At 44.2% G+C, this 12,288-nt stretch overlaps 1 protein-coding gene across 1 annotated transcript; it reads right to left on the reverse strand.

The window, feature by feature from the left end:
- Positions 1-61: 61 nt before the first annotated feature.
- LOC135522729 (organic solute transporter subunit alpha-like) lies at positions 62-9,588 on the reverse strand. Its single transcript, XM_064949266.1, has 8 exons — positions 9,314-9,588; positions 3,095-3,246; positions 2,350-2,423; positions 1,802-1,960; positions 1,332-1,443; positions 1,076-1,222; positions 758-863; positions 62-577 (listed from the first exon to the last, which is right to left on the reverse strand). Exons 1-8 carry the CDS (start codon positions 9,381-9,383, stop codon positions 423-425), a joined length of 975 nt encoding a protein of 324 aa, XP_064805338.1. The 5' UTR covers positions 9,384-9,588; the 3' UTR covers positions 62-422.
- Positions 9,589-12,288: the final 2,700 nt, after the last annotated feature.

Genomic DNA, 12,288 nt, shown 5'->3' on the forward strand with positions numbered 1-12,288 from the left:
GTTCTTCTTTACAAATACATGTGTATGCATGCCTATGAAAAAACAAATGCCAAAACAAATCTTAGAGCAAATGTTTCAAAATGTATATTATAAATGGCTCATGATAATACACTATAATGTTAAACAAGGCTATGGCAAAAGATACAACTTCTGAGGAAAAATACATTTCTGAAATAATTCTTAGATTACAGTTACATAATAGCAAACACTTTCCAAACACACTGGCTGAGGGATTATGACTTCTGATTCATCTTAACAGCATTGCTCACCCAGAAAATGCCATGACTGATTAAATTCTTACTGCAGACCTGTGTAACATAACATACACACATACTCTTTCTCTTGAACACACCCAGTCTTTCTAACAAAACCACACACACACTTTGTCTCTAATACATGCACAGATACAGTCTCTCTTGCCCTCACGCTATGTCAGATTTATCGGCCGGTATAACCATCTTGGTGTGTTCATCGTCATTCTCGTCGTCAGGGAGTGGGTCATACTGGCGGCGGTACAACAGGCGGGTTACCAAGGTGATGATGAACATTTCCAGGATCAACAACTGTTGACTCATCACTACACACAGAGAGAGAAAGAAAGAGAAAAAGAGAGAGAGAGAAAGAGAAAAAGAGAAAGAAAGAGAAAAAGAGAGCGAGAGAGGATAGGTCACTTAAGTTATGTGCTTGCCTGAGAGCAGTAGAGTTTGTGTGTAATAAGATATATAGTGATGAAGGGCTGGATGGAGATTAGACTCACAATATCCCCTGGCCTGTGAGGAGTATGGTGGCGTGCAGGCGATGGTTCCGTTCATAGCCAGGATGTTGATGATGGCCGACTGGAGCTGACTCAGCACCAGCACCAGCTACACACACAGCATCATGGGTAAAAACCCAACAACATAACATAGGTAAACACAAAAAAGGACAACACTCTGCAGAAGTAAACAAGTTATAATTTGCTGAAACTGTTGTCATTTCAGGGAATTAATTAACTGACCTCTGATTGGTTGAGGAGGGGCTTACTGTATATCTTTCCTCAGATTGGTTCATTTACATGGCATGTGTGTAATCTTACCTGGTACATGGCATATTTGGGGATGATCTTGAGGCTGCGCAGTGTGATCCTGAGGTGCATGAACATGATGGCTACAGGCCACAGTGCTATGATGGTCAGGACCCCCACACCTGGGTTAATCCAGATGGCTGCTCCCGTTATCGCCATCTGGAACACACGCACACACAGTGTTGGGAGTGTTTGTATTGAGAATGTGTTCTCTTCTTTTGAAGCCTAATTCTGTTTGTGTGTGTGTGTGTTGACACCCCACACTCACATCTGCGATGTCGAAGTTGCCATTGGTCCAGAGGATGATTGATAGTATGGTGAAGGCGATCTTCAGCACGGCAAACTGGAACGATCCCAACTTCAGCAGGAACAGACTCCGTCTGGGGAAAACCAGAGGAAAACATTCAACAAATATTTAAAATGGAAAATAATAATTCATTTGTACATATTTCTAAAATGTTGTTATATGCCATGCCTATAGGGGACAATGACCAGTAGGTGGCATACTTGGAGTGATAATGTTGTCAGATGTGCTGTGAGACATGGAGGGGCCCATACAGAGCCAGAGTGAGTGGCCAGGGGCACATTCAACCTGCCCGATCCTTTACAAATCCACTGTTTCACTACTAATCTAGTAGCTGGACTCTGACGCAACTAAGAAACAGGTCTTGCTATGAAGTACATTTGATCCTAAACAGTGTGTGCGTGTGAGTACGTGTTTGTGTATGCATGTGTTACCGTGTGATGTTAACATGGGGTAGACAGGGGCAGCAGCAACAACAGGGACCAGTACTGATCCTCAGTTTGTTTTTCCCTGCTCGCCGTAGAAACGCCTCGTCACCCCCCACTTCCTCAATCATCAGCACCAGGAACTTAAACACTACGATCGCAAAATAGCTGTGGAGAGAGACACACGTTACACACCCACACCACAAATATACAACAAGGGAAGGAGGGAATAAAAGATGGACAGAGGGAGAGATGGGTTTGGAAAGAACTACACAAGCACGGATTTAGACACTCAATATTGTAATAGTGTTTTTAGTATCGCTCTGTATGTTTTGCTGACACAGTGTGTGTCTTCCTACTGAGTTTCCTGCCTGTCACAGCAGGGGTCTGAGATCCAGAGAAGCCCAGAGCCACACACAAACAGACACTGGGAGAGAAGGAAGGTGGAGGAGAGGAAAGGAAAGAGGATATGTCAAGAAAGAGAAACTGATATGTAAAGAAAGCGAAAGACAGAAGCAAAGAGAGAAGAGAAAAGGAGCGAAGGATGAGTGACATACCAGGCAGAGGTCATGTCAGTGAACATGGTGGCTCGGGGAATCCACATCCCCAGACAGGACATGGTGGCGATCACCTGACACACACAGACATACAGACTTAGTCTGGATGCTTTACCAACGCATCCTTCCTAACCGTGCTACTGCCCTAGAATTTCCTAGTAAACAGACAGGATGGGACCTGTTCACTGGACGTGCTACCTTGTCCCGGACCTGCTGTTTTGGACTCTCTCTACTGCACCTGCTGTCTAACTCTGAATGATCAGCTATGAAATGCCAACTGACATTTACTCCTGAGGTGCTGACCTGTTGCACCCTCTACATCCACTGTGATTATTATTACTATTATTATTATTATTATTATTATTATCATCATCTGACCCTGCTGGTCATCTATGAATGTTTGAACATCTTCGCCATGTTCTGTTATAACCTCCACCTGGCACAGCCAGTAGAGGACTGGCCACCCCTCATAGCCTGGTTCCTCTCTAGGTTTCTTCCTAGGTTCTGGCCTTTCTAGGGGGTTTTAGGCTGGGTTTCCCTACAGCACTTTGTGACATCGGCTGATGTAAAAAGTGCTTTATAAATACATTTGGTTGATGGGTCACAAGTTCACAAAAGTTTTGTTTTTGTTTTTTGGCCGCATGTGTTTGTACTGTAGCACAATGAGTTGTCACAGAGAGGACATGAAAGTAGTAAGTACCAGATTGCACCTTTAAAGTCTCCTGATAAATCGGTATGTTCTTACCGGCGCTGCCCCGTTGACCCAGATGATGGCGCTCTTCTTGTGGGAGGGAACCTTCCGGTAGATGTACCAACACTCCTCTATGTAGACCAGCATGGACACCACTGCCATGAAGGTCAGCACAGAGTACAGGATGATACCAAATATGTCCAACTCTAAGGACAGAGAGAGAGAGAGAGACAGAGGTGTGAAAACGAGAGAGAGAGAGATGTGAAAACGAGAGAGAGAGAGAGAGATGTGAAAACGAGAGAGAGAGAGATGGGAAAACGAGAGAGAGAGAGAGAGAGAGAGAGATGTGAAAAAGAGAGAGAGAGAGAGATGTGAAAATGAGAGAGAGATGTGAAAACGAGAGAGAGAGAGAGAGAGAGATGTGAAAACGAGAGAGAGAGAGAGAGAGAGGGATGTGAAAACGAGAGAGAGAGAGAGAGGTGTGAAAACGAGAGAGAGAGAGAGGTGTGAAAACGAGAGAGAGAGAGAGAGAGGTGTGAAAACGAGAGAGAGAGAGAGATGTGAAAAGAGAGAGAGAGAGAGAGATGTGAAAACGAGAGAGAGAGCAAGAGAGATGTGAAAACGAGAGAGAGAGAGAGAGATGTGAAAACGAGAGAGAGAGCAAGAGAGATGTGAAAATGAGAGAGAGAGAGAGAGATGTGAAAACGAGAGAGAGAGAGAGAGAGAGGTGAAAACGAGAGAGAGAGAGATGTGAAAACGAGAGAGAGAGAGAGAGAGAGAGAGAGAGATGTGAAAACGAGAGAGAGAGCGAGAGAGAGAGAGAGAGATGTGAAAACGAGAGAGAGAGCGAGAGAGAGAGAGAATGTGAAAACGAGAGAGAGAGAGATGTGAAAACGAGAGAGAGAGAGATGTGAAAACGAGAGAGAGAGAGAGAGAGAGATGTGAGAGAGAGAGAGAGATGTGGAGAGAGAGAGAGAGAGATGTGGAGAGAGAGATGTGGAGAGAGAGAGAGGTGTGAAAATGAGAGAGAGAGAGAGAGAGAGAGAGAGAGAGAGAGAGAGATGTGAAAACGAGAGAGAGAGAGATGTGAAAACGAGAGAGAGAGAGATGTGAAAACGAGAGAGAGAGAGAGAGAGAGAGATGTGGAGAGAGAGAGAGATGTGAAGAGAGAGAGAGAGAGATGTGGAGAGAAAGAGAGATGTGTGGAGAGAGAGAGAGAGAGGTGTGAAAACGAGAGAGAGAGAGAGAGAGAGATGTGAAAACGAGAGAGAGAGAGAGAGAGAGAGAGATGTGAAAACGAGAGAGAGAGAGATGTGAAAACGAGAGAGAGAGAGAGATGTGAAAACGAGAGAGAGAGAGAGAGATGTGAAAACGAGAGAGAGAGCGAGAGAGAGATGTGAAAACGAGAGAGAGAGCGAGAGAGAGAGATGTGAAAACGAGAGAGAGAGAGATGTGAAAACGAGAGAGAGAGAGAGATGTGAAAACGAGAGAGAGAGAGAGATGTGAAAACGAGAGAGAGAGAGAGAGAGGTGTGAAAACGAGAGAGAGAGAGAGAGAGGTGTGAAAACGAGAGAGAGAGAGAGAGGTGTGAAAACGAGAGAGAGAGAGAGAGGTGTGAAACGAGAGAGAGAGAGAGAGAGAGGTGTGAAAACGAGAGAGAGAGAGAGAGGTGTGAAAACGAGAGAGAGAGAGAGAGGTGTGAAAACGAGAGAGAGAGAGAGAGGTGTGAAAACGAGAGAGAGAGAGAGAGGTGTGAAAACGAGAGAGAGAGAGAGGTGTGAAAACGAGAGAGAGAGAGGTGTGAAAACGAGAGAGAGAAGAGAGAGAGGTGTGAAAACGAGAGAGAGAGAGGTGTGAAAACGAGAGAGAGAGAGAGAGAGAGAGGTGTGAAAACGAGAGAGAGAGAGAGAGAGAGAGGTGTGAAAACGAGAGAGAGAGAGAGAGGTGTGAAAACGAGAGAGAGAGAGAGAGAGGTGTGAAAACGAGAGAGAGAGAGAGAGAGGTGAAAACGAGAGAGAGAGAGAGAGGTGTGAAAACGAGAGAGAGAGAGAGAGAGAGGTGTGAAAACGAGAGAGAGAGAGGTGTGAAAACGAGAGAGAGAGAGAGGTGTGAAAACGAGAGAGAGAGAGAGAGAGTGTGAAAACGAGAGAGAGAGAGAGAGAGAGAGAGGTGTGAAAACGAGAGAGAGAGAGAGAGAGGTGTGAAAACGAGAGAGAGAGAGGTGTGAAAACGAGAGAGTGAGAGAGAGAGGTGTGAAAACGAGAGAGAGAGAGAGAGGTGTGAAAACGAGAGAGAGAGAGAGAGAGAGGTGTGAAAACGAGAGAGAGAGAGGTGTGAAAGCGAGAGAGAGAGAGAGAGAGGTGTGAAAACGAGAGAGAGAGAGGTGTGAAAAGAGAGAGAGAGAGAGAGGTGTGAAAACGAGAGAGAGAGGTGTGAAAACGAGAGAGAGTGCTGTGAAAACGAGAGAGAGAGAGGTGTGAAAACAAGAGAGAGAGAGAGAGGTGTGAAAACGAGAGAGAGAGAGAGGTGTGAAAACGAGAGAGAGAGAGAGGTGTGAAAACGAGAGAGAGAGAGGTGTGAAAACGAGAGAGAGAGAGGTGTGAAAACGAGAGAGAGAGAGGTGTGAAAACGAGAGAGAGTGCTGTGAAAACGAGAGAGAGTGCTGTGAAAACGAGAGAGAGAGAGAGAGAGAGAGAGGTGTGAAAACGAGAGAGAGAGAGAGAGAGAGAGAGGTGTGAAAACGAGAGAGAGAGAGAGAGAGAGAGGTGTGAAAAGAGAGAGAGAGAGAGAGAGAGAGAGGTGTGAAAACGAGAGAGAGAGAGAGAGAGAGAGAGAGGTGTGAAAGAGAGAGAGAGAGAGGTGTGAAAATGAGAGAGAGAGAGAGAGAGGTGTGAAAACGAGAGAGAGGTGTGAAAACGAGAGAGAGAGAGGTGTGAAAACGAGAGAGAGAGAGAGGTGTGAAAACGAGAGAGAGAGGTGTGAAAACGAGAGAGAGTGCTGTGAAAACGAGAGAGAGAGAGGTGTGAAAACAAGAGAGAGAGAGAGAGGTGTGAAAACGAGAGAGAGAGAGAGGTGTGAAAACGAGAGAGAGAGGTGTGAAAACGAGAGAGAGTGAGAGAGAGAGAGAGAGAGAGAGAGAGAGAGAGAGAGGTGTGAAAACGAGAGAGAGAGAGAGAGAGAGGTGTGAAAACGAGAGAGAGAGAGAGAGAGAGGTGTGAGAAAGAGAGAGAGAGAGAGAGAGGTGTGAAAACGAGAGAGAGAGAGAGAGAGAGAGAGGTGTGAAAACGAGAGAGAGAGAGAGGTGTGAAAACGAGAGAGAGAGAGGTGTGAAAACGAGAGAGAGAGAGAGGTGTGAAAACGAGAGAGAGAGAGAGAGGTGTGAAAACGAGAGAGAGAGAGAGGTGTGAAAACGAGAGAGAGAGAGAGGTGTGAAAACGAGAGAGAGAGAGAGGTGTGAAAACGAGAGAGAGAGAGAAGAGAGAGAGAAAGGTGTGAAAACGAGAGAGAGAGAGGTGTGAAAACGAGAGAGAGAGAGAGAGAGGTGTGAAAACGAGAGAGAGAGAGAGGTGTGAAAGAGAGAGAGAGAGAGATGTGAAAACGAGAGAGAGAGATGTGAAAACAAGAGAGAGAGGTGTGAAAACGAGAGAGAGAGGTGTGAAAACGAGAGAGAGAGAGAGAGAGAGAGAGGTGTGAAAACGAGAGAGAGAGAGAGGTGTGAAAACGAGAGAGAGAGAGAGAGAGGTGTGAAATTGAGAGAGAGAGAGAGAGAGAGAGGTGTGAAAACGAGAGAGAGAGAGAGGTGTGAAAACGAGAGAGAGAGAGAGGTGTGAAAACGAGAGAGAGAGGTGTGAAACGAGAGAGAGAGAGAGGTGTGAAAACGAGAGAGAGAGAGAGAGAGAGGTGTGAAAACGAGAGAGAGAGAGAGAGAGGTGTGAAAACGAGAGAGAGAGAGAGGTGTGAAAACGAGAGAGAGAGAGGTGTGAAAATGAGAGAGAGAGAGGTGTGAAAACGAGAGAGAGAGGTGTGAAAACGAGAGAGAGAGGTGTGAAAACGAGAGAGAGAGGTGTGAAAACGAGAGAGAGAGGTGTGAAAACGAGAGAGAGATGACCAAAATCCAGAAAAGAACCGTTAAATTCTACAACTACCTAAAAAGAAGCGATTCTCAAATCTTCCACAACAAAGCCATCACCTACAGAGAGATGAACCTGGAGAAGAGTTCCCTTAGCAAGCTGGTCCTGGGACTCTGTTCACAAACACAAACAGAGCCCCAGGACAGCAACACAATTAGACCCAACCAAATCCTGATAAAACAAAAAGATAATTCTTTCCAACGTGTCAAGTTAACAAAAAAAGACAGAGCAGAGGACTATAGAGTGGCAACAGTCTAAAGTAGCTTCCTTTCCTGGTGTCCTCTCTTCACCTACACTGGTGATACAATAAAACAGATTGATGAAAGCAATAGGAGGGAGCCCACAAAGCTAAAGGACCTGTCCAGTTTTAGGGACAATACACAGGCCTCATCTAGGGGCTTGTTGATTCACTTCCATTTTCTCTGGAACTCATTTCTGACCTCCCAGTTCCAAAAAAAAAAACATATAATTGAAGAGGTGTCAATTTCAGCGAAAGAGAAATGGTTGTTTTCTGGAAAACAAGGGTGTTTTTGTGAAATCAAGACAAGTAGTAAAGAAAAAAAAATTGAAAACAGCACAAAGCCCTTCTGCCAAAGACTGAGTAACTAACTCACATGCAAACACAAACTAAGACTGCACTAACACATACACAAATACACTTCAACACAACACACGTGTCATCAGACAAAGCCATGTGTTATGGATGTGAGGAAAGAAAGTCCTTGCTCTGATTTCTGGGAAACACAACTTGATTTGTGTAACAGGCATAGACAGACACATAAGGACATGATTAGAGAAGAATGGGGGAGTGAGATGAGGGCAGCCGCGGAGGCCCTCATCCCAAAATTATTGAGAAGAAAAAAGAAAAAAATGCTCTCTACTTGTCAGTGTTCCAAATGGGACATTTGTCTTTTTACCTAAATTAAATTCATGATGATAGATACATAGGAAGTTTCTACATGAGTGTGCTATGTAGATAAACAAGGGAATGCTGCTCTCTCCTTACATACAAATAGATACAAAACACAATGGCGAGTTCTATAACCATCACCAGTCAGAAACCTAAGGGCACAATTGAAAACAGCATCTAGTGCTGCATGCATATAGATAATATCCCCATAATCAAAAATCTACATACCTAAACATGCAAACACTATCAGATAGAATTCATAGCAAGAAGTGCACTGGAATGACTTTCAATCTCATTGGATGGGTGGCCAAAAATAACTAACTGAAAGCCACACCACCAATAAGCCACAAATATGACCACATTGAGGCATGTCACTGAGGTTCACTGGCTAAAAGCACCATGCCACTGCCTACTTCATTTGTACTGTGTTTATCAGTCAACACATGTATATTTTAGCTTTAAAATAGCTATAGAACTGCACATTTTCCTCTCAGCCTCGTGGCAAAATGTGTAGAATACCGTGAGATTAGCTTTTTTTTTTAAATGCACATTTCTCTTTGCCCCATGGCAAAATGTAGGACGTTAACTATCCCCCTGCCCCGGCAATGTTACAGATGCCAGTAACAGATGTTTTGATGCAGTGTTGTGAAATCATTGCTTCTTCACTTCAGCTTAGTTTACCACAATTTAACCATTAAGGAGGCAAACACACCCTCCTTTCCAACACACACACACACACACACACACGACCAGATTCAGAGTTCAGGTGATGGTGTACAATATAGAACTGTTGACCCTCACCCTAAAAACCCTACTGGTATGTTAATTCTACATTATAACAGCAGTTTGAAATCAGCAGGCACAGGAGAGTAAAAAAAATCATAAACAAGTCCCTGCCTGTCAGATTTAAATTATTTTATTGGATTAATGGGATTATTCGATTTGAAAAAGGTTAGGCTAATCTCTCCAAACTCCAACCGTCTCAATGGTGATTGAATTAATAAACAGCTCAATCTGTATCAATGTCGCCTAAAATTCTACCTTACCTAAATGTGTGTTTAATAGCCCAGTGACATGGGTGACAATGCATGTTTACGTTATGAGTAGCCCTAACCACTGGCAGATTGAAGAAAATAACGGCACTTGTCCCAGAACAGTTGAAAAGTTATCGATAGGCTAGTATAAAGAAGACGTCTATTGAAAACATAGGCCTATTCGAGCGGTTCAACTCACGGGAAATGATGTCGATGGCCACGGGAGGTCTGTCCCTGCAGCTCGGGTCGATGGTTCTGTTCCCGTCCATCCTCAACCGGTCTGAGTAGAGAAAGGGCGCCGTTGACGAAAACAAAAAACTATCTATCCGTGCTCTGTCCCTCTACCACCCACATGCACTCAGTTGGCAGCAATGTCAATAGTGATAGAAAATATCAAAATAAATTATGTTGGAATGCTGCAAGGAACATGGGCTGCAGTTCACCTCTGGACTGCAACTGCGGGCAAACTCAAAGAAATTGCCAGTTTCTAAAAACTTGGACCCGCCCTCTGCCCGGCTGCAGTGCACGTCGTTTTCTGTGAACAGAGTTGTCTCTAAACGTAGGGACACCTCCACAGGGTCAATTGTGAAATCGCACCCAGCTCGTAGAATGTTTTTACAAAATAAAATCAAAGTCCTCCGTTTACTTGAACACAAGATCAACTGTACAGTAGTACAGTAGTATATTGTGGCTTTATCAAGCGTTCTGTTTCTCTGATCCTACCCTGCTATTTTCATGCTGTTGTAGGAGGCTTATTGTTGAGTTCTTGTGGTTCAATCAAACTATATTTATAGAGCACATTTCTTACAGGGGATGTATTTCAAAGCGCTTAACAAATAAAAGGGCAGAAAGATAAAAGCACAATACATTTCTAAAATTACACAAATTAAAATAGTAAAATAATATTACAATAAATGTAGGCTAGACATGAGCCTCCCAAGTGGCGCAGCGGTCTAAGACACTGCATCCCAGTGCTTGAGGCATTACTACAGACCCGGGTTTGATCCCAGGCTGTAGCAACCGGGAGACCCATGAGGTGACTCACAATTGGCCCAGCATCGTCTGGGTTAGGGGAGTGTTTGGTCGGGGTGGCTTTACTTGGCTCTGTGCTCTAGCGACTCCTTGTGGTGGGCCAGCGACTGCAGGCTGACCTTGATTGTCAGTTGAACAGTGTTTCTTCTGACACTTTGGTGTGGCTGGTTTCCGAGTTAAGCAGGCGGGTGTTAAGAAGCGTGGTTTGATGGGTCATGTTTCAAAGGACACATGACTCGACCTTTGCCTCCCAAGCCCGTTGGGGAGTTGCAGCGATGAGACAAGATTGAAAAAGGAGATATATATATATAGTCCCAGTCAAAAGTTTGGACACACCTATGCATTCAGGGATTTTTCTTTATTTTTTACAATTGTAGAATATTAGTGAAGACATCAGAACTATTACATAACACATACGGAATCATGTAGTAACCAAAAAAAAGTGTTAAACAAATCAAAATATATTATATATTTTTGATTCTTCAAAGTAGCCACACTCTGCCTTGATGAAAGCTTTACACACTTTAGGCATTCTCTCAACCAGCTTCACCTGGAATGCTTTTCCAACAGTCTTGAAAGAGTTCCCGCATATGCTGAGCACTTGTTGGCTGCTTTTCCTTCACTCTCTGGTCCAACTCATCCCAAACCATCTCAATTGGGTTGCAGTTGGGTGATTGTGGAGGCCAGGTATTCTGATGCAGCACTCAATCACTCTCCTTCTTGGAGGTATGGGAGCCTGACGAGCCGGCTGAGACGTGGAAGCCTGACGAGCCGGCTGAGGCATAGGAAGCCTGCCGAGCCAGCTGGGGCATCCCCAGTTGCTTCGGCAGCGGCACTTGTACCCAACATCACCAGTAAAAATGTAAAATACCTGTTGCTTCCCCTTGGTGAGGCATTATTCTATAACGTGTATGCTGGGAGTTGGGAAGCAAGTACAGAGAAAGCAAATTAAATAAATAGAACAAAACATGAAAAGCATAGACATGAAACAGAGTCAATAACACCTGAAGAAAGAACCAAGGGGAGTGACAGATATAGGGAAGGAAATCAGGAAGGTGATGGAGTCCAGGTGAGTCTCATAAAGTGCATGTGTGCGTAACGATCGTAATAGGTGTGCGTAATGATGAGTAAACTTGCGACAACGAGCGCCAGAGAGGAGGAGCGGGAGTAGACATGACATGAGCTAAGAGCAAACCAAATGGGATGGTGTATCGCTACAGAATAATGTGGTAGCCATGCTGGTGCCTTGAATTCTAAATAAATCACAGACAATGTCACCAGCAAAGCACCCCCACACCTCCTTCTCCATTCTTCACGGTGGGAACCACACACAGAACATCCGTTCACTTACTCTGCGTCTCACAAAGACACAGCAGTTGGACTCATCAGACCAAAGGACAGATTTTCACCAGTCTAATGTCCATTGCTTGTGTTTCTTGACCCAAGCAAGTCTCTTCTTATTATTGGTGTCCTCTAGTAGTGGTTTCTTTGCAGCAATTCAACCATGAAGGCCTGATTCATGCAGTCTCCTCTGAACAGTTGATGTTGAGATGTGTCTTACTTGAACTCTGTGAAGCATTTATTTGGGCTGCAATTTCTGAGGCTGGTAATTCTAATGAACTTATCCTCTGCAGCAGAGGTAACTCTGGGTCTTCCTTTCCTGTGACGGTCCTCATGAGAGCCAGGTAACTCTAATGAATTTATCCTCTGCAGCAGAGGTAACTCTGGGTCTTCCTTTCCTGTGGTGGTCCTCATGAGAGCCCGTTTCATCATAGAGCTTGATGGTTTTTGCAACTGCACTTCAAGAAACTTTCAAAGTTCTTGTCTTAAAGTAATGATGGACTGTTGTTTCTCTTTGCTTATTTGAGCTGTTCTTGCCATAATATGGACTTGGTCTTTTATCAAATAGGGATATCTTCTGTATACCACTCCTACCTTGTCACAACACAACTGATTGGCTCAAACGCATTAAGAAGGAAAGAAATTCCACAAATGAACTATTGACAAGGCACACCTGTTAATTGAAATGCATTCTAGGTGACTACCTCATGAAGCTTTTTATTTTTTATTTATTTAACCTTTATTTAACTAGGTAAGCCAGTTAAGAACCATTTCTTATTTTACAATGATGGCCTATCCCGG

Source organism: Oncorhynchus masou, chromosome 30 (assembly GCF_036934945.1).
Source record: "Oncorhynchus masou masou isolate Uvic2021 chromosome 30, UVic_Omas_1.1, whole genome shotgun sequence".
Lineage (NCBI taxonomy): Eukaryota > Metazoa > Chordata > Actinopteri > Salmoniformes > Salmonidae > Oncorhynchus > Oncorhynchus masou.